Raw genomic sequence first — 25,388 nt, forward strand, 5'->3', positions numbered from 1 at the left:
GGCTGCACATGCAGTGATCTTAACTACTGGCTGTGCCCATCGCGGCTGGGAGCCCGTCACAGCCTGGCTGGCACCCGGGTCCCACTCCGCATACAGGCAGCTTGCCAGCTGCTGAAGCCATGTGGCTCCTCTCGGCACTAGGGACCGGCCGGGAAGCGGGACAGACCCATCAGCTGAGGGCAAGGCTCTCCAGCAGGGAGGATAGGGTAAGGAGCAAGGTGGGGAAGGGAGGGGCTCCTGGGAGAGGATGGTAGGGGGCTCCCTCAAGGGCTCAGGCTCCTGGAATGGTGGCAACGCTATTGCCCCATGGAACAGTTAGCAAAGCATGGGGCCCTGAGGGCCGACGCACCATGCCAAGCCATGGCTCTCTGCCACCATCCTCTCCCTCCACGCAGGCCACAGGCTTGTGAGGAGGGAGAGACTAATAAAAGATCCAGTTGGGGGCTTAGCCCCACCCCAGGGAGAACCACTGACTGCATCTGAACCCACAGGGCTAGGCCCATGACTGAGCAGCAGTGGACACATCATACCAGGCTGTGGGCGCCACCTGCTGGCCACAACAGAGCACAGCAATAACCTACACTGCTGTGTGCACCTGGGCACAGGCATGGCGAGCTGGCTGTGCCAGGCCCTGCCTGCACCAGGCTGGCTGGGGAGTGCTGGCAAGGCACGGAGCAGAGGGCACTGGGCAAGGGGAACAGAACTCCCAGCTCTGGTACGGCCAGGCCCAAATGCCCTGGGAGAGCAAAGATGCTGCACACCACAGCTGACCCTGCTCAGAGGCAGGTAGGCACGCCCTGCTGGTGTCTCAGTCCCAGAGCAGGCGCCCCAGCTGCAGGGAGCTCTCCTCCCGTCCCAAGCATCACCGTTGTGCAGGCTGGGCCCCTTCTGCCCCAGGCACCTGGTCAGCCTTCCCGGAGCCAGGCGGGGAGGGAGGTTGGAGCCGCTCCTGCGCACGCAGCCTGAGAGCCTTGGGGAAGAGGGGGGCAAACTCCTCCAGTGGCCTTGGAAAAGCTCAGTGAAGAGAAAACAGCTTGGTAGCCAGGTCAGTTTAATGAGCCAGGGCTGCTGAAGTCCCGTCTGTCCCTGCCTGATCTCTCCTCAGCTTTGCACCAGGCTCATGAAGTGGCCGTGATGCGGGGGAACATCCTGCTGTATGGGGACTCGCTCGTTTGCTTGGCTGAGCACTGGCAGCAACACCCAGGACATGGCCCATCGCTGCTGCACAGCCCCACTCAACCAGCCACGAAACCGCAAGGCCAAGACGGAGCCTAGCTTCTCTGGGCACGCCAGGCAGCGCGCTGGGCCAGGGATCAAAGTAAGAACAAGTCCCGCACCCCCTTGCTGAGTGTTTGGGGGGAAAGGTTTGCCTACTGGAGTGTGGCATTGCCAGAAATCAGTGATCCTTCCTTCTAGCTGTACTAATGGTAAACGGGCAGATGGTCTGAATCCGTATCCCCGCACAGCTGAGCCATGCGTCGTGGTGGATGCTCAGCGCATCCCAGCGTTTCCCCTGCGGTGCTGGGCGCAGGCCTGAAACTGCCCTGACCAGAGCACACCAGCTCCCCTTGGGTCCGTCAGCCTGGGGCTCCTTCCCATGACACAAGCACCTCAAACCTCAGGGCCTGATCACCAGCTGCAATAAAAGGAGCAACTGAGTGACACTGATGGGCTTTGCCGGCCTCTGGCAAACGCAGAGCCGCCCAGGGCAGGGAGGGAAGAGAGGGAACAGCCAATGTCTGCAAGAACACAGCAGAGCCCCGCCAGAGAAATAACCCCCTCCCCCCGTCCCCACACGAAAGGAGGCAAACTGCCCAGCTTTGGCAGAGCTGCTGCCACTTCCCAAATGGGGGCCCTAAGCCTGGGGCCTAGAGCTGTTCAGACCCCCACGCGGGAGTGTGCCCCCAACCAGAACGCAGGCCTGGACTTCCTGGGCGAAGGCTGGGCTGTGGCAGGGCATGGAGTGGAGGGGGAAAAGGTGAGTTGGAGAGAAGGGGATGCTGTGCTGGAAGATGGACGGGTGCAGCAGGACTGGGGGGAATGAGGGAGATGGGACCCAGAGGGCCCCCCTTGTGCAGGATGCATCATCATTTATCCCCCCCTGGAACTGAAAGAAAATACCCAGGTGTCAATGGGTGAATCCCCTCCCCAAGCTGGCAGACAGCACCTGGGCTCTTAGCGGGAGGCAAGGAGCAGGGGCCCCTGGGCTGACACAGCCCACGCTATGCTCCCCAGCACCTGGGGGCAGGGAACAGGCATGCACAGGACTCAGGTCTCTACAGCCCTGAGAGACAGAGGGCCATCAGTGGCTACCAGAGCACAGGAAGGACCAGCAAGGTCCCTGCCTGGTTAGGACCTCTGTGCTCTGCAGCCCGTGGGATCTCACCCCCGGCAGGGAAACACCTGCTAGTGCTTAGCACAAGGGATAAAGCCACCTGTAGCATGGGGACTGGGTCTAGCTCAGGTTCAGCCAGGGGGGTTGCTTTTAACATGGACCCCGAGTCCCTTGAGAAGCCCCCTCCGAGCACCACCAGGCAGAATACAAATGACAAAGTGTTTAATAAAACCAAATCTGTGCCAGCGAGCGAGGGGGCCACGAGGGTTCGCACCAGCCGGGGGACGGAGCCTCAGACAGGCCCGGAAGCGCAGCTCCAATGGGGAGAGGCCCCCTGGATCACTGGGATGGATGCAGCAGAGCTGAGGCAGCAGCACGAGGCCCTTCTGCCTGCTTCTCTCTGGGACAAGCCGCTAGGTCCCCCCTGGCTCCGAAGCCAGGATCTTCTTGACGTAGTTCTGGACGTTGACGTGTAGCTGAGGGGCCGTGGCCGAGAAAGTCTCCACGGCCAGCGCTCGGGCGGACTCGGAGCCGCTCCACATGGCACGGTAGATGGGGAGGGTGTATTTCTGCTTCCCCTGCAAGGCACAAATTGCAAAGGCCACGAGGAGGTTAGGATCTAGAAGACACGACTGGAGCCATGAATTACAGAGCTCTGCCCAGGGGCCACTCTGTCACTAGGGCTGGAGAACAGTTTCCCATAGAACCTATGCGTTAACACGCCCACTGCTCCCTGAGACAGTCCCCCTTCCAGCGGACATCCCTCAGGCTTGGCCTCAGCCGAAAACGCTGCACGTAGAGAGCGTTAGCCAAATCCAAGTGTGTAACATCCGGAAAGCGTACACGTAGGTGTGCAAACACACCTGGGTGTGCACATGCAGAACCAACTTTCCCCATGTAACAGAAACTCTAACCCACCCTCTTTTAGAAGCGGGCAACAGAGAAAATGGCAAGATTACAAGAGCAAGTGATCTGGATAGTCCTCATTCAGGCCTAGCGCCTTTGCAAGGCCTGCAAACAGGTTAGAAGAGTGAGAGCAGATAGAGAGGGCAGCACCTGTTTGTACAAGAACCTACAGCCCCCTCTCTCAGGCAGTTCCTAAACCCCATGAAATTCTCTGGGCCTCTCAGCTCTTCCCACACTTATAAAAACACCTGGTTGCACATAAGCACTGGAGTCAGGAAAATGCAGTTACGGTTCCAATGGCACTCGTCCATGCTGCATATACACTCCACCGCCTATTGCTGCTCTCTCTTCTTCAATGTGCTCTCTAATAGATGCCTGTTTCTGGCCTCAATTCAGCAAAGAAATTAAGCATGTGCCGAGCTTTAAGCACATGCTTAAATCCCACTGACTGCAAAGGGCTTTAGGGAAGTGCTTGTGGCCTTAAATGTATGCCTAAAACCAAAGAGAATGTGCAACAGGGCTCCGGGCGGAACACGGCGTTCTCTGTAACACTGCCTGCGGTGCTAAAGCAGGGCTTGGTCTTTGGTTGCCGCACTCCCAGCCCCACGGAGCTGGCAATGGCATTACCCACAAACCTGGCTGTGGAGGAAGTCCTTGACTTTGCCAAACTCGGGCTCGTGGTTGTTCTTGAGGACGATCTGGCACCAGCGGAGGCGCAGCTCGGCGTTCTGCGCTTTGGAGATCTTCGGGTACGTCTCACTCAGCTTCTCCACGTTCGCTGGGAAGTGAACAGCAGGAGTGTCAGCCCAGCCAGACTCAGACACACGGAAACGAGCATCATTAGCGCTTACTTGGGTACAGTCAGCAAGAACAAGCTGAAAATGCCACTGGCGGCAACTTAGCAAATACGTAGTCCAGGCGCCATGTGCCTTCAAAGAGATGGCGGCAGTTTACTTGCACATGCCCACGGCACACAGAGTCAGGACATGTCACTAATGAGTCATTGGACAGAGAGATTTCCTCCACACCCCAGACCAGAGACGCGAGCCTTGCAGCCAGCGGGCCTGGTGTAATCATCGCTAAGCCAAAGCAAGAGGCACTCAGCAGGTTACATCAGGCATTCAGACTCAGCACCCGGGGGGGGGGAGGGAAGGTTCACACGCAAAGGAGGCAATGAGTGCCCCAAGGGTCGGTCCTGGGGCCGGTTTTGTTTAATATCTTTATTAATGATCTGGAGGATGGTGTGGACTGCACTCTCAGCAAGTTTGCAGATGACACTAAACTAGGAGGCATGGTAGATACACTAGAGGGTAGGGATCAGATACAGAGGGACCTAGACAAATTAGAGGATTGGGCCAAAAAAAAAACCTGATGAGATTCAACAAGGACAAGTGCAGAGTCCTGCACTTAGGACGGAAGAATCCCATGAACTGCTACAGACTAGGGACCGAATGGCTAGGTAGCAGTTCTGCAGAAAAGGACCTAGGGGTCACAGTGGACGAGAAGTTGGATATGTGTCAGCAGTGTGCTCTTGTTGCCAAGAAGGCAAACAGCATTTGGGGCTGTATAAGTAGAGGCATTGCCAGCAGATCGAGGAACGTGATCGTTCCCCTTTATTCGACATTGGTGAGGTCTCATCTGGAATACTGTGTCCAGTTTTGGGCCCCACACTACAAGAAGGATGTGGAAAACTTGGAAAGAGTCCAGCAGAGGGCAACAAAAATGATCAGGGGTCTGAATCACATGACTTATGAGGAGAGGCTGAGGGAACTGGGATTGTTTAGTCTCCAGAAGAGAAGAATGAGGGGGGATTTGATAGCAGCCTTCAACGACCTGAAGGGGGGTTCCAAAGAGGATGGAGCTCAGCTGTTCTCAGTGGTGGCAGATGAGAGAACAAGGAGCAATGGTCTCAAGTTGCAGTGGGGGAGGTCCAGGTTGGATATTAGGAAACACTATTTCACTAGGAGGGTGGTGAAGCACTGGAATGGGTTACCTAGGGAGGTGATGGAGTCTCCTTCCTTGGAGGTTTTTAAGGCCCGGCTTGACAAAGCCCTGGCTGGGATGATTTAGTTGGGAATTGGTCCTGCTTTGAGCAGGGGGTTGGACTAGATGACCTCTTGGGGTCCCTTCCAACCCTGATATTCTATGATTCTATGAGTGCATGCACTTTACGCCCAGCTCTGGCAGCCAGAGGGACCAGAGCTCTGGAGTGATGGAGACCACTACACAGCAGTGAATGCAGGGCGCTTGCTTGGGTGTGAAGTTCTGCTATCCTGACTTGCAATCAGTCATTTCTCTCTTTGATCCTAGGCAGGCGGCAAGGCCCCAACACACAGCCCTGCTCTTCCCTCCCCTCTCGGTTACTGGAGAGACAGAGGCTTCCCCCCCAAAAGCAAAACGAGAGCCCAGCCACTGGACTCCCATCGTGGGACAGGTCGGCTGAATGGGCCCTTGGCGCATGAACCCCTGGCTGCAGCGAGGTTGGAGGCATGTTGCCTGGCGCATGTCTCCCCACCTAGCTGACTGTATCGGAAGTCGCTGCCTCTACACAGCGGTAGAATTGCATTAAGGCTTCACTGCTTTACAGAGCCCACTGGTTGTACCCAACTCATGCCCTGCCCAGGGGAGGTTACTGGTCCTTACTGTCTGGCAAAGGGGATTTCTGCAAGATCTTATCAAGGAAGAAGATGAGCTGGTAGGTTTTCCAGGAAGAGATGTTCACAGCTTTGATCGCCTCCATGTTCAAACTGCTGGCTGCCCAGAGCTCTGCCAGCTCCTCCGCTGGCTTCATGAGCGTCTCTCCCGGGGAAAGGTCAGGCAGGTAAGGGGGCCAGCCGGGCGTGTTCAGCCACCGATCAAACTCAAAGCCTGCAGCGGAGAATAGGAGAAGAAGAAGCTGGGTCACATTCTCTGGACTCACCACTGAAGCCACCTCCCAGAATAAGCATGCTCAGAGCAGGCAGGAACTGCAGTGGAGCCGGATTCTGCCGCATGCCAGTGTCCCCAAGCGGTCACACAGAGCAATAGCAAAAGCAGGAGAAGCTGAGAATGGAGAGATTGGTTTCTAAGCTCCATCCCCTTAATAAACTGCATCATGGGAGCTCCAGAGTTGTCGTCTCTCATTGACTCAACTGTGCTGAGCTTACAAGTGATTGGATTCACAGCCTGGGATCTGAGAGTCAAGCTGGGTTTTCTCCATCGAATGCATCATCCCATGTAACAGGTTCTATCCTCTGTCACTTGCGCATTCCCATTGCTTTCAGGGGGATCTGCCACAGGCGTTACTGAAACCCTAGTTAGTTATTAGTTCTGTGGATGATGTCTTATTATCCCAGTTCTAATCGCAAGGGCGAGGGGGACGAGGGCAGGGAGCATGTGGACTTATCCCTGGAATCAGCCCTCTGTGGGGAAAGCTGAGGCAGTGCATTAGCATCTGGCAAATAAATGAGAGAATACACAGTAATTAGCATGTAAATAAACAGAGTAACAGACTGGTAGGGCCAGAGCAGCAGGGCTCAACTTTAAGGAGAAGGAAAAGTAATAATGGTCCTGTCCTTAGCTCCGCCCACAACCCATCAATGGGCATCTAAGTTAACATCCCATTGAGATGAAGGGGCAGCTTGCATGTCGGGATTGATTGTTTCAGGCTCTCTGCAAACTCAGGCTAGCATTTCTGCTTTGGCTACACGCCATTTCCATTTTAAGGTTTCTTTGGCACCATGGGTTTGTAGCCAGCTATGCTGCTAAAGATATAGGGGCTTACGCTAAATAAGCTATAGGTGTGGATTAAGGCACTAAGGCAAAAGCCTACACGTTTCAAGCCCGTAAAGACAATAGGCCATTGGCCCTAGTTTGTTTGGCTAAGCTAAAGATGGGCCATAAGTAACCCAAAATGACCCTATATCACAAGACGTCACCTGATAGAGTGGTGTTATAAATATGTAGGTAACCACAAGATGCCAGTTTATAGCAGCCTTAGATATTTTAAGTTAGGAACATCTGCAGATGTCCAATCACAAGAATGCCATGGTAACTAATTGTTGTACATGCTAATAAGCTTGAGGGAAAAGTCCCAGTGACCTATGGGCGAAGGGCACCCCACATTAGTAGGGTGAGGGAATACAGAGAAGGAAAAGGGGCTGAAATCCATAGCTAGAGATACAGCTACAGGCACTAGATAAGAAACTAACTTTTTTTCAAAATAAAAGCGAAGCGGAGACTCTGGAGAAGGCGGGGGCAGCCTCAGGCAGTGCTGGGTCACCGACCGGGCCCAATTCGAGCCCTGGAGAAGGGGCAATCGGAACAAGCTGCAGTTGCTGACTGAGTCCCGTACAAAGGTTTCTCTCTGGTTTTGGTGAGTCCCCGGCACTTGGGACAAGGAGGCTGCGGCTCCTAAGTGCCTGGAAGGAGATCTGAGACTCGACAGCAATACTGACCTGGAATGGTGGCCACGCCTTTCTTCTTCAGCTCCGGGAAGTACTCCAGAAAGAACTCCAGGGCGTCGTCGGCCATGATGCTCTGGAACTTGAACTGGTTCACGTAGGCCTGCGGGGCAGGGTGCTCGTACTTACGCTCCACGCAGGCAGGACCAGCGCAGACCCATAGGGCTTAAGTCAAACTACTTTAAACAATTCTGTTTCCACTTCCAGTTGTTAATTGGATCCCCAGACTCTCTCCCCCTCACGTTTAGGCAATTCCTGTCCATTCTGACAGCCCTGGCGCACACAGGCATGAGGGAAGCTCTGCAACAGGGTTCTCTGATCTCCACATCCTAACCTTGGCCAATTCCTTTTGTTTCATGGAGCGAAGGCAGAGGTGAAAGTAAGCCGGTCCGGTCCGGTATACCGGCAAGAGTAGGTATGCCGTGCCGGACTGGACCGGCTTCCGCGGCGGTGTTTTAAAGGGCCCGGTACTCCGGCTGCTGTGGGGAGCCCCGGGCCCTTTAAATTGTGAAAGGCCCCGCCTCTTCCAGTTGAGGCCACGCCCCTGCTCAGCACTCCAGCGTGCCAGTAAGTCCTTTAAGTTACTTTCAACCCTGGGTGAAGGTCACCAGCAGCCCCCGTGCTGGGAGCAATGGGGCCAGCTGTTTGGCATGGAAGCCTGCTCCCCCCGACTGCTTGCACACGTGTTGGCAACTACGGCTGAAAGATGCCCGGCTGGTCATCTTGTTCCCCATCCTCTTCCTTCCAGGCCAGTCTCATGGTTTCTTCCCCACATCCAGTCTTTTCTCAAATACCTGCCCCCTCCCACCAACCCCCCATATGCTTGGCCACTGGCTCCCAATCTTCTGTTCTGTCCCCTTCATTCCCTCCTGTATCCCATTCTCTTGCCGAGTTCTTCCCCTCCTCTCTAAATCCTACTCACCATCCCTAGAATGCTTCCCAGACATCACCTCACCAGACCCCTAAGCCCCATGTGCGGGATGGCCTTTTATCCACATTGTACAGGGGGAAACAAGACATGACACAAGACCTGGAATTAGAATACAGCCGCCCTATATTTAGCCCACAAGAACATGCTTCCCCATGCCCTGAGTGGCCTTTGAAACCATGCCTTTTGGCACATTATGATTGGCTCAGGAAAATGCAATTCTGTGACATGTCTAAAGAATAGTTTCTGATTGGCACAGCCAAGAGGTGTGGCTTGTCCAAGGCCGACTGTCCTGGAATTACTGACATTTGACTAGTGGCAGTCGCAGGCTTCTCTCTGCCACTTGGTCAGTGACCCGGCTTTCTCCTCCTCCTGTTTTAAAACTTTCTCTGCAGCTTCTCACTCTCTTTCTGTAACCAGCTGACAGGTTTTTGCTTTTCTTGGCTGTTCTACAGCTTCTATCTCATTTTGTGTCTTGTTTACCCCCCATTGTCTCTAAAACCATATGTTCTATTACTAATATTTAATGCCTTTATTTAACATGTCTTACAATTATTTTTCTCTAAAAACATCTGGCATTCAGACTATTTCAAAATAACCTAAACGCATACAAATATTTTTCTCCTAAAAGAAAAAATTGTCTTAACACTTTATTCTTGTTTACTAAACTTTATGCAAAAGGGCCTTAATGTGTGTAAAGCCTATTTTGTTCTAAAGAGACTTCTCTTTTTTTCCCCTCTAACCTTAAAACTTTTAAAATGTTTCTAAATGTGAAACACAAGGAATCCTAATACTCCCCCTAAACTTTTTTTTAAAAAGTTGAAATGGCTGCCAATGCAAAAGTGTATGTGTCCAAAACTGACACTGCAGGGCAGGACACAAAGCAAAGAGAGCCTGGAAACCTGTCAAAATCATAAGGTGATAGAGCTATAGAACCCTTTACTACTGAGGCCAGAGGCTGCACTGACTGCTCAGGAGAGGTGCTGACTCAGCTGCCCAGTGGCACTAGTCCCATTGCTGGAGGCCCGTGCTGCACAAGGCCTGGGTTTTCATTCTCTGAATAGAGCTACCAGCTGAAGCTCTCATTCAGTTTTCCAGATATATTCCAGGCTAGTGTGTGGATCTGGAGGGATGAGAGCATCTAACACAGGGAAAAGTCCCAGACTTGAGACCCTCCTGCTCCAGACTGCTCAGCTTTAAGCACCCACAACTTCAAACGATACTAAAGGAATTTTCTTCAAGCTTGGCTTGCTTTGTACATCTCCTCGAGATCTAATCAACCCACACTTAACAAGTGCTGCTTACCGTATAAGCTAATACAATGTGGGGAAGGTATGAAGAGACTCCATAAGTCAAGGCATTAAAGTCTAAACTGGCCTTCAGTCTTAACTATGTTTCCTCCCTTCAAGCGCTTGGGTTCTCAAACTGAACATTAATGCTAGGTTTGCAGCCTGCAATTCTGATCTGTTCAAGGCTTCGGATACCCCAGGAGAGTCCCAGCCCGAGGCAGAAGGGACAGCTTTGGTCTTTGGGATGGTGGCATTATTTGCAAGCTCAGAAAGTACCAAGAACCTGCGATGCTGTCACTTATGTACCAACAGGCAGGAAAGAAACCTTGCTAACAAACATGCTAGAGGGAGGGAGTTTCCCTGCCTCCAGGCCCTGTGCATCCCTGCACACAGAGCTCCCCAGGCGGAAGCCAGTGAACCCACACCCCGTACCTGCAAGAAAGCATCAAACTTGCTCTGGTCTCCCACGAGGTGCGCCAGGTAGGACACGAAGCAGTAGCCCTTCTCATAGGGGGTCTCATTGTATGTGTCATCAGGGTTAACGCCTAGTGGGTCAAAGACATGACAGGGGCCTGAACTTTACGAAATAAATCACCATTTAAAACAAACTGTTCCAATTGCCTTAGATTCCCATTTTTCAACTCCAGAAGCTCCCCCTGCCCCGCACCTGCAACATGAAGCACAAAAGGGCAGTGGCCTCTGGCGCCTCCACCCAGCACCACCCTGGCTCAGATCCGAACCACCCTGCGTAATTCATGGAGACATACAGGGAATGCTATGCACAGTGGACTTTCCTCCTGCTCATCAACTGCCTCTCACCCAGCCATATTCCTCCTAGAGACCAGCCACCTTCTTTGCTCTAGCGATGCCATCCAAGAGGACACAGAAATTTACTCAGTCACATGTGATTACGGAGAAAGCTGAGGATGCAGCCAGACCACTATTATAAACATGCTTTTCAGGCCTTTCCAGAAACCTCTTCTTGGCCTGGAGACTGGCAGATCACTCTCAAGCCAGCTGAGATTTTTTTTGTGGGGTGGAGGATGGGCAAAGTTTGAAGGAAATTGATCACACTGGTTCTCAGAATGGAATAAAAATTCACCCTTATTTCAAATGTTAACAAGAGCGTCTTGTTTATCTGGAACTCTGAAGTGGTTGAGCTCCAAAACCTCAGGCTTCGTGGACACAACGTTTTCATGATGCTTTAACTTCATGAAAACTAGCACATCGCCTTGCAAAGGGAAGGTAAAAATACTGAGGTTGTTTTGCTAACTGCATGTTCTTCTAGCAACAGCTGCCTGTCATCAAACACTCTGTCATTTAGTGCTACCAATGTCAGGGCTACTCAAAGCTTTTATCTAAAACAAGAGTAAAGGGATAGCATACAAAACCCATGTTTAAGGCACCCGTGTAAGAGTGGCCTGATTTTCAGAATCGCTGAGCGCCCACGGACGTCAACGGGAGCTGAGGGTTTTCGGGGCCTTCAGAAAACCCAGGGCACTTCTTGCGGTGCCTAACCTGAGGCATCCACTGTGTAAGTTCTGGCCCATCTATAGCCCGTTCCTTTAAACCTGCCTTCAGTAAATAAGCTAACTACTAAGGCTTGGGACTTTGATCATACCTACGGTACTCTATAAATAACACTGTTACTAATGAGTAGCCTTCATGTTAAACAGTAGTAAGATGACTGGACTATACCAATGCATGTCTGACAGCCACACTGTACACAATCCATATGCAGCTTTATGGTCTATTCGCAACACACCCTAATTATTGCAATCCTCAAGCATTATTACTGTAGATGCAGTTTTATTCCAAGCCATTACTGAGTTCAACGCACTGGCGATAAGGATATCGCTGACAGCCCCAGAGACCCGTACCCCCTGCCCCCTCCCCCCCCCGCCAGGTACTCTGCAGTGGGAGATTGGAGATAGCACAGACCTTGCTCGATTTTCACCCTGAGCTTGTTTAGAGGGTGATCTTCTCCCGTGTTGTCCATGTGCTGGCGCAGCAGGGCCCTTCCCGTGGCTGCTTCAAGGCAGGTGTAAGCAGCACCTGATGAGAAGAAGACAGGGACTTGGCACTGAGACACTGCACTTTCCCATCAGAGCTGGGGAGGAAGGCAAACGGCCCTCTAAGGTTCCTTTGGGGCTACCCCTACTTCAAGGGCCAGTAACAGGGCAAAACAGTCACTGCTCCTGGAGCAGAAGCATAGCTAGTTCAGAGAGAGACTAGAGGAAGGAGAAGAAATCAATGCGGGGGGGGGGGGGGGGGGGGGAGGAGTACCGTGGCTTTTCGGGGCACAGCTCATGTGCTGCCTGCCAGGGTCAAGCAACCTTACAAACTAGAGGAGTTCTGCCCTGCCCGCCTTGTGCTTTGGAGTGAAGACCCAGGCGCGAGTCCTTCACAGAGAATCTCTTGAGAGCCCTGGCCCTCCCAAGACTCAGCCACAAGGCCAGCCTCCCCCACCTATTTGAAAACGACTTTTAAAAGTCACCGGACAACTACACCGAAATGCTGACCTGTAGAATCTACCGATGTGTGTTTTACTGAGGGCACGGACAGAGTAAACTGAGCAGAAAGCATTTTCTTATGCTTCAAACAAAGCATTCTGAAACAAAAGTTTGGAAAAACGAGTTCACCCCCATCACTTGTTAAATTTACAGCTGCCACCTGACGGAATTATGGAAACATCTTAAGTTAGAAGGTCTAATCTCTTCCGATATGACCAGGAAAAAGTGTGTTTGTGCCAAAGTGGTTTAGGTCTTTTGATGCATAAATAAAAATACCACCTAGCTCGTAAGTAGCTAATTTCCATGGCATTTGAGCTAAGCAGGTGTTAACTAAAGACTCTTAAAGAATCTGAATAAAAATCACACCCCATCTCAGCCAGGTTTTACTTCCTTCATGCCTGGCTATCCCCCACCATGCTCCAGCAGCCCACAGAAGACAAGACTGGAATTTCTAATCTATCAAAAGGTAGAAAAAGCCTCTCTAAAAAAAAGCAGACAGTCCAACCCCTTTCCTCCCTGGGTCCTTGAGCAGAAGCCAGGGGCTGGGCCCTCACCATAGACGACGGTGGAGATCCTCCTCTGCGCGTACATGGTGAAGCCCTCGTTCAGCCAGAACTCGCCCCAGTTGGCGTTGGTGACCAGATTGCCAAACCAGCTGTGGGAGATCTCGTGGATGACGACGTCCACCAGGGAGCGGTCTCCAGCCAACAGGCAGGGGGTCACGAAGGTGATGCAAGGGTTCTCCATCCCGCCGAAGGGGAAAGAGGGTGGCATGAAGAGAACGTCATATCTGGGGAAGGCAGGCAGAGCGGTCAGTAAGGAACCGCCTCCCCCCTAACCCCCACCAGGGGAGCGCCCAGGTGACTCTCCCTCCCCAGCCGTAATGCGTGAAGACCGAGCGAGGCACCTGAAGGAACCAAAGCCGTCCAGAGCACCCCAGTGCCTTCCAACCAGGTGAGCCATACCTGCCCCAAACATATGGTCCAAAGAGCTTCTCCCCCACCGCCAGGAACTCTTCGATCACACCATCATACTCCTTCTTGGCTGCCTCAATCAGACAGGGCTCAGCCCACACACGACTCCTAGGGACAGCGAAGACACAATCCTGATTGCAACAAACACGGGGCAGACTGAGCCTTGTCCTTATCAAGCGTGACGCACGGTAACTCGGTTAGGAGAGCCGCTCTGATTTGAACCTGTGTGGAAGGCTGGCACCCTAAACCCAGCCTTGGAACCGGCTCAGCCTCACTCCTCCTCCTCAGCCCCCAGCCCACAATGTCTGCACATTTCTGCCTGCTCAGTTCCACCCCTACTGCTGCTGTTCGTGACCCTTTTCTGCAGGGAGATCTACATCTCGGCAAACGGACTCTATACAACACGCTGCCGAATACACAAGGGAAAGGAAAAGCCTAACACGAGGAAACATGTTCCCTCCAAGCTGTCCACGATCAGAGTCTTGGAAGCACATGGCTTCTAGATGGAAGCGTGATATTCAAGTTGACAAGGCTCCTGGGTCTGAAGCTTGCAGTCTTCATGCTGTTATGAGAAATGATTATTGAGGGAGGTCTAAGTTGGATATTAGGAAACACTATTTCACTAGGAGGGTGGCGAAGCACTGGAATGGGTTACCTAGGGAGGTGATGGAATCTCCATCCTTACTGGTTTTTAAGGCCCGGCTTGACAAAGCCCTGGCTGGGATGATTTAGTTGGGAATTGGTCCTGCTTTGAGCAGAGGGTTGGACTAGATGATCTCCTGAGGTCCCTTCCAACCCTGATCTTCTATGATTCTTTCCTTCAGAAGCCTTAGACAATGTGGTCTGACGCCGGTGATTTACAGCAGCTTGCTTTCTAACTTCTAGAATTCATAAGGCTTCCTGCAGCCTCCACATTGTCCACAGGTCTTTAGCCACCTAGGATGGACTAGATGCATGGTAGGGAGAGGATGGGAAAAAAAAACAAAGCTACGTTTTAAAGACATTTCACTTGCTGTCAAGCTCCTCAAAGCCCCGGGGGACTCAATCCTTCAATAACCAGAACAGCTCTGTCCTCGTCTCCCTGCCCACTATCTCCTCCAGGACATTAACAGATGTTAACAATCCCCACCCCGAAGCTCCAGAGCTGCACGCTGGAGAACTCACCCCATTCCAAGGCCTTGTCCTTGCCCACAAGTTGTCCAGCTTTCTCTGTACCGATGTAGCTAGATCAATATAATCTCCCCTCGTGTGGGCACAATCATACCAATGTGAAGTGTTTATCCTGGGGTAGCTTATTCCCGTACGGGAAGGGAAATAAGCTATATCTGTATAAATGTTAGTAAAATCATGCCCTAACCAACAGAGTTACTTCTGATGAAGTGGGACTGTTCTTACTGTTTCCTCTGAATACTGTGTGGGTGCCTCAGTTTCCTCTATGCATTTCTTAAGTCTCTAGGTGGTGGAATAAAGGCCAGTGTGCATAAATCACTGACACTCTGTCTTCCTGGCAACTAATGGCCAGGCCCTTCCCCCCTGCAAGGGCATGCTAAAGGTGTGGGAGAACAAAGAGGTCAGGTGACCTCCTGGCCCAGGAAAGGAACTCAGCAGAGAAGGAGGGGTTGGAGGTCGTTTCAGTTTGGAGCTGGCTGGGGACTAGGAGTGAGGGCAGACGGGGGTGTCTGGCTCGCGTAGGGTGACCAGACGTCCCGATTTTATTGGGACTGTCCCGATATTTCCTTGTTTGTCCCGCGTCCCGACCAAAGTCCTGCCTCCCTACTCTCCCTACCGCCCGACTGAGTCCTGCCTGCACTCGGGGCCAGGCCGAACTCTCACTCACCCCGACCCCGCGCTTCCCCTGCGTCTCCCGGGCCTCCCTCCAGCGCTTGTGGAGGAAGGGGGGGTTGGTTTTGTTTTTTGCTCTGCCCCCTCCCGCCACGCCCCCCGCGTCCTGATATTTGACTTGGGTTATCTGGTCACCCTAGGCTCGCGGGACCCCAGGATGGATCTGGCTGAGGGGTCCGGTTCTTTGTACCTACAAGTTCTGTTTTAGACCAAGTTCCTGTCATCTAATAAACCTCTGTTTTACTGGCTGGCCAAGAGTCACGTCTGACTGCGAAGTGGGGGTGCGTGCAGGACCTCTGGCTTCCCCAAGACCCTGGCTGGGCAGACTAGCTGTGGGAAGCGCACGGGGGGGCATATGCTGAGACCCAGGAGGTGAAGCCGTGTAGGCTTCTTGCCCTGAAGACAGTCTGCTCCGAGGGAGAGGAGGCTCCCCAAAGTCCTGACTGGCTTTGTGGGGAGCAGTTCCAGAGCATCGCCCGGGAACCCTGTAACAGTTACACCATCACAAAATCTGAGCAGAAACCAGCCTTAGGGGAAAGCCTTTCCTGTAACCACTTATCTCAGCCACCGCACCCTCCAGTCATTTGTTTTCCCAGCCTAACAAAGGACCTTTTGGAAAAGGCACACAAGTTATCATTTTGATCTACGCTGTCACTGACTCATAGGGCTCTGATGGGGACAGTGGCATGGCTGCTGGTTTGACTGTATCAGGTTACCCTTATCCCAGTGTATTGTTCAAATCTTTGTTTACGCTCCTTTGCCTGGGAACCCAGGTTAGACTCACCAGCCTAGCCACCAGCATCGCCAACGGCTTTGGGTTTTTTAAGGAGACACACACACACCCATTAGCACCTCTCTTTTCTCAGTGAGTAGCCAGTCTGGGGATTTGTAACAGAGCTTTGTCAAAGATTAAGCTAGGGATAGCTAGTGGTTTGAGCACTGGCCTGCTAAACCCAGGGTTGGGAGTTCAATCCTTGAGGGGGCCATTTAGGGATCTGGGGCAAAAAAACTGGATGATTTAGTTGAGGATTGGTCCTGCTTTGAGCAGGGGATTGGACTAGATGACCTCTTGAGGTCCCTTCCAACCCTGATATTCTATGATTCTTTCCTTCAGAAGCCTTAGACAACGCGGTCTGACACCGGTGATTTACAGCAGCTTGCTTTCTAACTTCCTTGCGTGTTAAGGATACCTTCCCAAATTTCATTTGAAAAATGCCTGACTAAGCCCAGCCCCCATCGCTCCCTACACAATGAGTCATCTTCCCCAGTCTGCTGTCCTTAACGTCCCTCTCCTCTGCACGCCTGCGTGGTCTAGTGGCTACTATCTCCGCATGGAGGAGGGGAATTTGGAGGATGGAGAGTGGCCATTTGCTACAAAAAAAAGTTAAGACATTTCGCTGAGTGTGTAGAACTGGGAAGTTTTAACAGTTAATGGACTTTAAACCAAAGAAGAATAAAGGTCTGGCCATAAACGAGGCTAATGAGACATTTACTGCAGATGTTGTTAATTTAATCTTTAGTCCTTAATAACAAGGATCAAGCAAGTTGAGGTCACACTCAATGATCTTTTCTGGCCCTAAAAGATCCATGAATCTATGAATTAAAGGAGCTGAAAAAAAAAATGGAGGGCTTATTCCCCTTAAGCAGGAGTGGCCAGACTCCCGTGTGTCAGGACCCAACAGTAAATATGTTTTAAGAGCCCTCTGCATAGGTGACTTTGGGAAACACATTCAAAGCAAGGTACAGAGCTGGACAACTGGAGTGCAATTCTGCAGCACCACTTTGAAGCTGCATTCCCCTCTGCCCAGAAGGGGGGATGGGGGGGAACTTGCCCAGGACAAGGAATGAGAGGTGATCCGTAACCAGATAATCTGCGGCGTACTAAAAGCCACAGATGCACTACTCAGACAGGAAGGGTACAATTTGCTACTGTCCTTTGATTGTAGGGATTATGTAGTCTCCTGCTGAGCATGAGAATTGATAACCCGCTAACGACTGGCAGAGCTGCAAGCAAGTTTTAGATGACTGGGTTGGTTTTGACCCAGATTTATAGTAACAAAGAACCCATGGTTAATTCTATTCCCACGCAAGACCCCCTGGGCTCACGAGTGGCTGGCAGGACAGAGCACAGACATGCTGCAAGACAGACAGTGTGGAAAAGGGAGCTCTCAGGGGAACACCACAGCGCATGGGAGCCTAGAGTGGCGAGTTTTACCCAGTGTTCACGTGAAGAGTTGAACTGGGGGAAGAGCTCCCCTCCTGTGAATAAGAGGGCAGCATCTTACCGAGGTCCGACTTCAGCAGAAACTATGTCGCCGACAGCCAAGGCGATCAGGTAGGACGGGATCCGCTGGGACATCTTGAAGGTGAACGTGTTGTCCTTCTCCTGCTTCTCCCAGGTGGTGGCACTCATCACAGCTGTGAAGCCTTCAGGGACCTAGCAACAGAGACACCTGTAAACAGCCTCCATCTGGGAGGGGGTCACACTGCACACATTAGGGGTGGATCTGAGCTATCCTGACTGCTCTGTGACCATGATGAGCATTCCCAGAGTCAAGCTCTCGCCAACAATGCTCCTACCACCTGGATCTCAAACCCCACCACCCCTTTCAAGGCAGAGGAAAGCATTCAGGCTTCTCCTGACAGACAGGGGGAGGTGAAGGCGGTGGCTCCCTTAGGATCACCACCACAAAGGGGGGTAATTTACAGAACTCCAAACACGAGGGTCCAGAGAACCTATCCAGCTCCAAACACAGCGCAAGCTTTACCACATTGAGCCGCTGTGTTATCACATAGACATATCCTGACCCATTTTAACGTGCCCATTCATAACAGTCTGCCCTTCCCCACCCAAAATCCTGAGTGTAACATACCCTGGGGGAAAAGGGCACAGCCCAGAGTTTTTGTTATTTTATTTACTTTTCAGGCCACTTTTAAAGCACATCCCCCTCCCCCCCTTAACTGAGCAGCAGGCAGAGAAGCACCTGCCTTGCAGTGAGCTGCATTTAAATGTGTGATCAAAGTTCTTCTACATCCCTTCTGTAGGTAACTAAGTGTGGCAGTGATCAAAAGTGAACTCAGAGTGATGGACCCAGCAGGAGCCATAGTGGCCTCCTGGTGTGTGCTGAATGCAGTATTTCAGGCTGAGGAGTTAACCTCTATCCTGATATATTAGCAATGCTGGCTGAGTTATTGGAAACCATCACTTTGCATCCCAAGTTAACCTCTCAGCTACCACCTTTCAGTAACAAAGACACGAGAATCACAGACTGGTTAAACGCGTGAGTGTATTAGAATCACACTTGGAGGATAAAAGGTACAGATAATACTGCATTACCATTGCCAAGTACAACACAAGCCAGCTAGCTCCAGGTCGGGGAAAGACGAGGAGGAAGTATCACAGTTTTTCAACCGCAAAGGGATGTGTCTGTAACAAAAACAACTCCAGAACTGAAACAAAAAATAGCCTTGAACATTGCACAAGTTTTTATGGCTGTCGCATTCCCTTTTCTGTTATTGAACATCCAACTTTTCCAGCAAGCTAGCTAAGGCCAGGCTACAAAGCACCCAGTCAAAAGCAGGCAGCAGGTGAACTCTTAGCCACAGTTACTGATGCTGGCTTGAAGGTGGAAGCACACAACAAATTGCATGGAGAAGCAGTTACATTAATACAAGCTGGATGGAGTAACGTGCACAGTGATAGCAAACTAGGTGCAGATAGGGAAAACTGTGGTTATGTATCAGCAGTTCATACTGGAAGCAATGAGAAAACTGGAAAGTACTGTGCTATACTGGCAAGAGACGCCAAGGCATTTACAAATGAACGGTACGGCTGTGTTGTTAAGAGCTGCCTGACAATGAGAAAAAGATGCAAAATACAAGAAGTGATTCGGAACAAGATGATGAAACCTTGGTTACGTATGGATGTGTAGGACATTGGCTAAATCCACCTGGACAAGACCTTAAACCACATGCTTTGATGACACATGTTGCAGATTTACAAAAGTACTTTCATAATCACCTGGTTAAAAGAATGCCAAGGATCTGTAAAACCCTAAGTCCCCAGGGACGTACAATGGAAGAGTCAACCAACATGGATGGAAACATATGTCAAAAATCGGTCACATCTCAGGATTGCGAGCGATCTTGATGCAGAACTTGAAGACCGAGTCATCAGTATAATTAATAATTAAGAGATTTACTGAGAAGCAAAGAACTTGATCGGTCAGTTGAACCCAGCTGCTGTGGCACTTGACACACTCCAAAGGGACACTTTAAGAACTGATGTTGCATGTGAAATATGGTGGCTCTACTGATAAATGAAGATTTGTACTTCTGCTTTATGTGGTGCACAAAGAGACTTCAGGAGGCACTTATTCATGTACACACCTGGCCAACCTTCTTCGTCCAAAACATGCAGAGAAGAAATTGTCAACTGAACAACAACAACAACAACAAAATTGTAAGGCAGTGGCTGCTCAGCAAAAATCACAAGTTACTGCCATATTTACTTATATTTAAAGTAAAAACTCCTTATCCAAAAATCAATATGTTCAGACGCTGTCAAGGAAAAAGTTTCCTCTAACAGAGTGGAAAAAATCTAAAGAAGGCTGATATCCCATCTGACTTCATAGAACTGGTGGGGCAATTGCATCAGTGTCCTGCAAGTTCAACAAGCATAGAACAATTTTTTTCCAGCTTCGGATACATCCATTCAGAACGGAGGAATAGGCTCGGTCGATCCACTGCATCAAAGTTGGTCTTCTGCGACAGACTGCGGCATGACGAAATGGACCAGGACTGGTAATCCGCAATTCTCAATGCTCCTGATTGCTTAATGCTTCGAGCCTACTCTGCATTATTGTTGTTCTCATATCATTGAATGTTTTTGACTTTTGTTTGTATGACAGTGAAAACTGAAATATGTATTACTTCATTGAGAAAATACCAAACCAAAATATACAGAGCCATTCCAACATCCAGTGTTATAATTACATATATTAGTATTCGTACAACCCTGAATTAATCTCCAAACCTACTGCCCAATGAAACCACAATTTGAATATGTAATATGTGGTGTGCATTAATGAAACGGTTTCTAAAATGACGAGTTCTTCCCAGGTTAGTAAAAAACATTTTACTGGGTAAAAACCACTTCTGGTAAATATACCATCCCTGCCCCTCTACCACACTCCATTCTGGCTCCTCCCTGGATACAGGACACTGTCCTGCTATTCCAAGACTTCTGTGAGATCGGCCCTGGGTACCAGAGAGAACCATCTCTCTCACTACAATCACGACCACCCGTAACAGCTATGCCCCACAGGAACCATGCATAGGCTTCAGCACACACAAAAGTCGGCACTTTGAGTTCACTTTCTCTCAATAACGCACATGAACAAAGCTCAAAATCCCCAATCAAGCTACTTCTCTATGTGCTGGGAGGAAGCCAGCTTGTTGTTTTTATTTTGTAAGTATTTGGAAGGCGCTCGTCCTATCACGAAGGGCCAGTGAGAGATTTGTTAACACTCCCTTAACTGCATCTGCCAATACAGATTTTGGATAGAGTCCCTCTGTGTAAAAGATTCAGCACCCTCCCCTCTTTAAGATGTAAGAGCTTGCAATACGCTGACTCCAAGCCCACTCCCACCCAGAGGTGCTCTAGCAAAACCAAGGAAGACCAGACTTGACATGCTGGTTATTTCTAAAGTTAAAGAGAAAAAACACTGCCTCCGCCCCCAGAAAAGACACCTTCCCCACCCCCACCCCAAAAAACCCTTTCAGGCCCTTCTTTATTCATCATTTAAAAAGCAAGAGAGACTCAAAGCACAATTGTTTTGTTCAAGTGTCCATTGCAGGTCACTTTTAAGGAGGGATCTGAAGGTAACTGTGTTATGCTTGGCAAACAAGGAGCAGGAGCAGCACATGCTGGGAGCAGAGTCCACCTGGAGGACGCTAACCAATGGGCTCTGCATGAGGATCAGGGCCTTTCGGCTGTCCTGAATCTCGGGCATAGGTGACAAATGGTCACAGCACTTCCCAAAGCTCTGTTTTAATAAGGTGAGCTGTCTGAAGAGACAGCTTACTAAGATTTCTCCTTCCAATGCCTAGAAACAGATGCCCTCTTGAAAAATGAATTTTCTATCCTAAATACAGTTTGCACAAATGATCCAATTTGCACACTTATGCCTTTCCTGCTTACCTTTATAGTGGCTGAATATGTACTTTTAACTGCAGGGGTGTCAAAGCCAGGGAAAAAACTTCTATTGAGGACAGCCTGGCCTTGTGTGTACATATAAGGCTTCTGTTTCCCTGCCGTCTGCTCTGGAGTGAGCCAACAAACCTGATGAGAGACGAGAGACAGCTTCATGTGAGGGATGGGAGACTTTACCTGGATTTTTGCAGAACAGGTGCTTTTTATTGCTGGAGTGTGAAAGCCGGGGAAAAAGGACCTGTTGAGCACAGGAAAGCCAGAGGTATAAAGGAAAGGCTTCTCCTTCTGGGCTGTTTGGAAAGAGTCCAGCCAGAACATCTGGAGCAGCAGGCAGAACAAGGAGAGGGAAAGTCAGTAAAAATCAAACAAGAGTAAGTTAGACTCGCTCGTTCTACCAGCATCACTACAGCCATATAATTATACTCCATTTCCCTGTGTAGCCAAACCCCACTAAGTAGTTTAAGACAGCTGTAAATTGATCAAGCTCTCCCCGGGATGTACAGCCCACACCCAGGCCTTTGTCTCCACTAGAAAGGGTTTGGCAACACAAATATACATATATAGCCACACTGGCAAACTGCCCTAGTGGTGAGACAGCTCATACCAGCAAGAGTTCTTTTGTTGGTTTAACTTCTCCCACTTCCTGAAATTAAATGAGCTATAGCAGCAAAAGGACTTAGGCACATCAGTGATTTTCCCAGGGAGGCGCTAGGCCTGATCTACACTAGAAAGTTTTACTGGCAAGGGTGTGCAAGAAAATCATCCCCTCCCAAACGACACAGCTCTACCAGCAAAAGTCCTAAGGTAGGCGCAAGTTACACTAGCAAAAGAATCCTTTTTCCAGTATACTTATTTTGTTTGGGGAAGTGGCATAAGGTACGTTTCCCCTAGGGCGGACAGCCAGCTTGTTATACCAGCAAACTCCGTCAGGTGCACAAAATGCTTCAAAAAAGAAAACAAGAACTAAGCTTAGTAAGGGGTGTTATTCTGGGCTGACTTCTGATTTCATTTACTCTTGTGTAAACCTAGACTAACTCTACTGAAGTCAGAGAGGTTCCTCCAAATTTAGGCCAGTGTGATCAAGAGCCTGCTTCAATGAGACTGAAATCCCCCTTTGAATCCAGATGGGCAGAAATTAGACAATTGAAGCGCAAAATCTAAAAAAAAAAATTGGCTACGAATCCTAAGAAATCAGATGCTTCTCTGAACGCTGACCACTAAGGCAGGGGCTCAACATTTGCAAGCCCCTTGCTTTTGACCAAGCTGGAAACAGGCAGCTGCCCTCGGGGCTCACACACACTGCCATAGTATTTCCACTTCCTGTCCCAAACGAGGAAGCGACGACGAACAAATCAGCCGTGTTTGCTGGCCCTCCAAGCATAAGCACGGGTTTGGATCTGCTCCTCTCTCGTTCCAGCTGGCTGCCCGTTCCTAGCCGTGACGTTTTTATTCTCAGCATGTATAATTCAGAATTACTCCAGCTCATCCATTTGTATTAGCTCTTCTCTCATGAACACCTTGAAGGCCTTCATTTAACTGTTGAAAGGAGCCAGGGTGCTGGGCAGGGCTAGGATAAATAAGCCAACAAAATAACCCTGAGTCCTGTTCTTTGCAGGGACAGAGACACTTTAACTCTTGGCAAAGGCAAGACTCTGGCACTTCTATTCTCTAACAGGCAGATCATTGCAGCACATTTCCTTGAGCAGACCCGGCCTTCTGGAGGCAGATAACACCCCATTCCCTTCCTGCCCAAGGATGAGGTGGGGTTTGGAAAAAAGGTTATGAGATTGCTACCGGGAAATTAAACTCGCTAGACAAGGCTGGAACCGGAAAGCTTGTCAGTGATCCCAGACTGCAAATGCACAGAAAGAAACGGGACTCTGCAGCTGGGACCAGTTTGGGCCTGGTCCCAGGGGGACTCAGAAGCTCAAGAGAAACCAAAACTGACGTTCTTGCTGAGGGTTACTATCAATTAGTGCTTCCTAGCGGGGGATCGAGTTCATGGGCTGGAACTCAACCACACTCCATTCTTTGAGAACCTGCCACTGCCTAGATTTACCAAAAGGGGGTGATTAGTTGTAATCAGGGTTAGCATCACTGGAGCCCGAGCTGGGGACCTGAAGAGAGCACAACGGGATGGAGAAGGGTAGTTTCCTCCTCCTCTGCTTTGCTTTCTCTGATCTCTAGTTTCAACCTTGGATAATACAGAACTTCCATCCTCCTGCCTGTCCTGACCAAGCAAACTCGCCACCCTGCAGCTAAATACGTCCAAGGAGGCTACACTGGAGAAAGGGCGCACCTCCCGCCTTCCGCACAATTCCTTCTCTCCCACCTACCTTCCCCTTTACATAATCTTGCTGTCACCCTGACCTTTCAGGCATATGTTTGCAAGTCACACCTTTAAATATGGCTACCATGGTGCCCCCCCTCCCCACTACTCCTTCAGGCCTCCATCTCTCCCTTTTCTCACTGCAGCTCCTTGCTTTCCAGATCTCTCTCCTCCAACAACCCCATACTTCCCCAGTCGATTTAGTAGCCAGGCTAAATCACACTGTGGACTTGCTCCAGATCCCTCCTCTACTCCTCTTTCAACCCAGACTGCCTTGCACCCTGTGTCATTTACTCTAGTGCAAACTGCGGGCCAAACACTGCCACCCTGCCTGGGACGTGTTTTGCACCCACTTTGCACTGCTGTGAACAGTGACGCTCGGTGCAGGTAGCTATGAATTCAGCCCTTGGTATCTACATCCCCTCTGCTCTGCCACGAGCCAGCTTTCCCCTCTGAAGCGCCTGCCACCTGCAAGCCAGGAGCTGATAGGGGTGGGTAGCCTCAAACTCAGCAAGAAAGTTTGAGACAAAAAAGGTGGGCAGCACATTAGGGACTGGGGAGACTGACAGATTGGAGATCTTGCCCCAGGGAGGAAAGGCAGGGCAGAGAAATTAGGATGGAGGGGGCCCATGGTCAGGGTACAGGGCTGCAAGTGGATTAGAGGATAGGGAATGGGGGTAGCAAGGGAACTAGGGGAGTAGGAAGACCCAGAGAGGCAACAAGGGGACTGTGGGATCTGGAGCCTAGGGGAGCAGCAAAGCGTCACAGTGGAGGTCAGCAAGGAAATCAGGAAGTCAGAAGCTCAGGAAGGCAGTGAGGGGTCAGGATGGGGGGGCAACAAGGGGACAGGGATCCCGGGGCCCAGCAAGGGGGGCAACAAGGGGTTGGGGGCAGGGAGCCAGGGGCAGGATTGGGGGGGCAGCCAGGGAACTCGGGAGCAGGGACCCCGGGGCCCAGCCAGGACTCAGCAGCCCGGCTCCCGGCACAGCCCGCTCACCCCTGGCGCCTCGCCCGTGCGGTAGGCGATGTCCAGCGCCAGGCGCTCCCCGGCGCGCAGCGGCTCAGGCAGGAAGACGCGCAGCTCCGAGCCGTAGTTGGCGAAGGGGCGGCTCTCGAAGCGCAGCGACCGCGAGTCCCCGCCCGGCGCCGCCAGCCCCACGCTGCGCACGGCCAGGCTGGGGTGCGAGTCCAGGCTCAGCTCGGCCGCGCCGTCCCGCAGGCAGCGCAGCTCCAGCCGGGCTGCGCCCTCCAGCTGCCCGGGGCCCGGCGGCCCGAAGGCCACGCACAGCTCCAGGTGTAGGTGCCGCAGCTCAAAGCTCTCCGCGCTGCAGGCGGAGGCCACATCCGGCACCCGCCGCCCCACTGCCGCCGCCATCGCTACTGGGGCCAGCCCGGGAGGCGGTCGGGGGAGGGGCCGGGAAGGGGAAGGGGTGGCCCGGGTGCTAAGGATGGGTGGGACCGTGCGGCGGGAGCCCCGGCCCCTCGCACGTGGGACAGAGCCGGAGGCGGGGTGAAGAGCATAAAACTCGCTACAAAGAGGGGAAAGGGAGTATGTGGGAAGGGTTAGGACCGGGGATAAGGTATTGGAGAGTAGTGGGTGTAGTCTGGGAATATGG

At 51.3% G+C, this 25,388-nt stretch overlaps 1 protein-coding gene across 2 annotated transcripts; it reads right to left on the bottom strand.

Moving 5' to 3' along the window:
* Positions 1-2,540: 2,540 nt before the first annotated feature.
* RNPEP (arginyl aminopeptidase) lies at positions 2,541-25,173 on the bottom strand. 2 transcript variants are annotated; one of them, XM_054026378.1, is made up of 11 exons: positions 24,770-25,173; positions 21,432-21,572; positions 17,515-17,666; positions 13,379-13,495; positions 12,968-13,203; positions 11,842-11,955; positions 10,333-10,445; positions 7,678-7,786; positions 5,885-6,109; positions 3,877-4,019; positions 2,541-2,913 (listed from the first exon to the last, which is right to left on the bottom strand). In XM_054026378.1, exons 1-11 carry the CDS (start codon positions 25,145-25,147, stop codon positions 2,749-2,751), a joined length of 1,893 nt encoding a protein of 630 aa, XP_053882353.1. In that variant the 5' UTR covers positions 25,148-25,173; the 3' UTR covers positions 2,541-2,748. The 2 variants fall into 2 exon arrangements, with proteins under 2 accessions (XP_053882353.1, XP_053882354.1); XM_054026379.1 differs by lacking the exons at positions 21,432-21,572; positions 24,770-25,173 and adding an exon at positions 18,567-18,651.
* Between the last annotated feature and the right edge of the window lie 215 nt (positions 25,174-25,388).

This window comes from Malaclemys terrapin, chromosome 4 (assembly GCF_027887155.1).
Source record: "Malaclemys terrapin pileata isolate rMalTer1 chromosome 4, rMalTer1.hap1, whole genome shotgun sequence".
Taxonomy (NCBI): domain Eukaryota; kingdom Metazoa; phylum Chordata; order Testudines; family Emydidae; genus Malaclemys; species Malaclemys terrapin.

Coding starts and splice junctions, on each gene's coding strand:
- RNPEP (XM_054026378.1), bottom strand. CDS start 25,147: ATGGCGGCGGCAGTGGGGCGGCGGGTGCCGGATGTGGCCTCCGCCTGC. Junction 21,573..24,769: donor GCACGGGCGAGGCGCCAGGG/GTGAGCGGGCTG, acceptor GTCTCTCATCAG/GTTTGTTGGCTCACTCCAGA. Junction 13,496..17,514: donor TCTGCTGAAGTCGGACCTCG/GTAAGATGCTGC, acceptor CGCTGTCCCTAG/GAGTCGTGTGTGGGCTGAGC.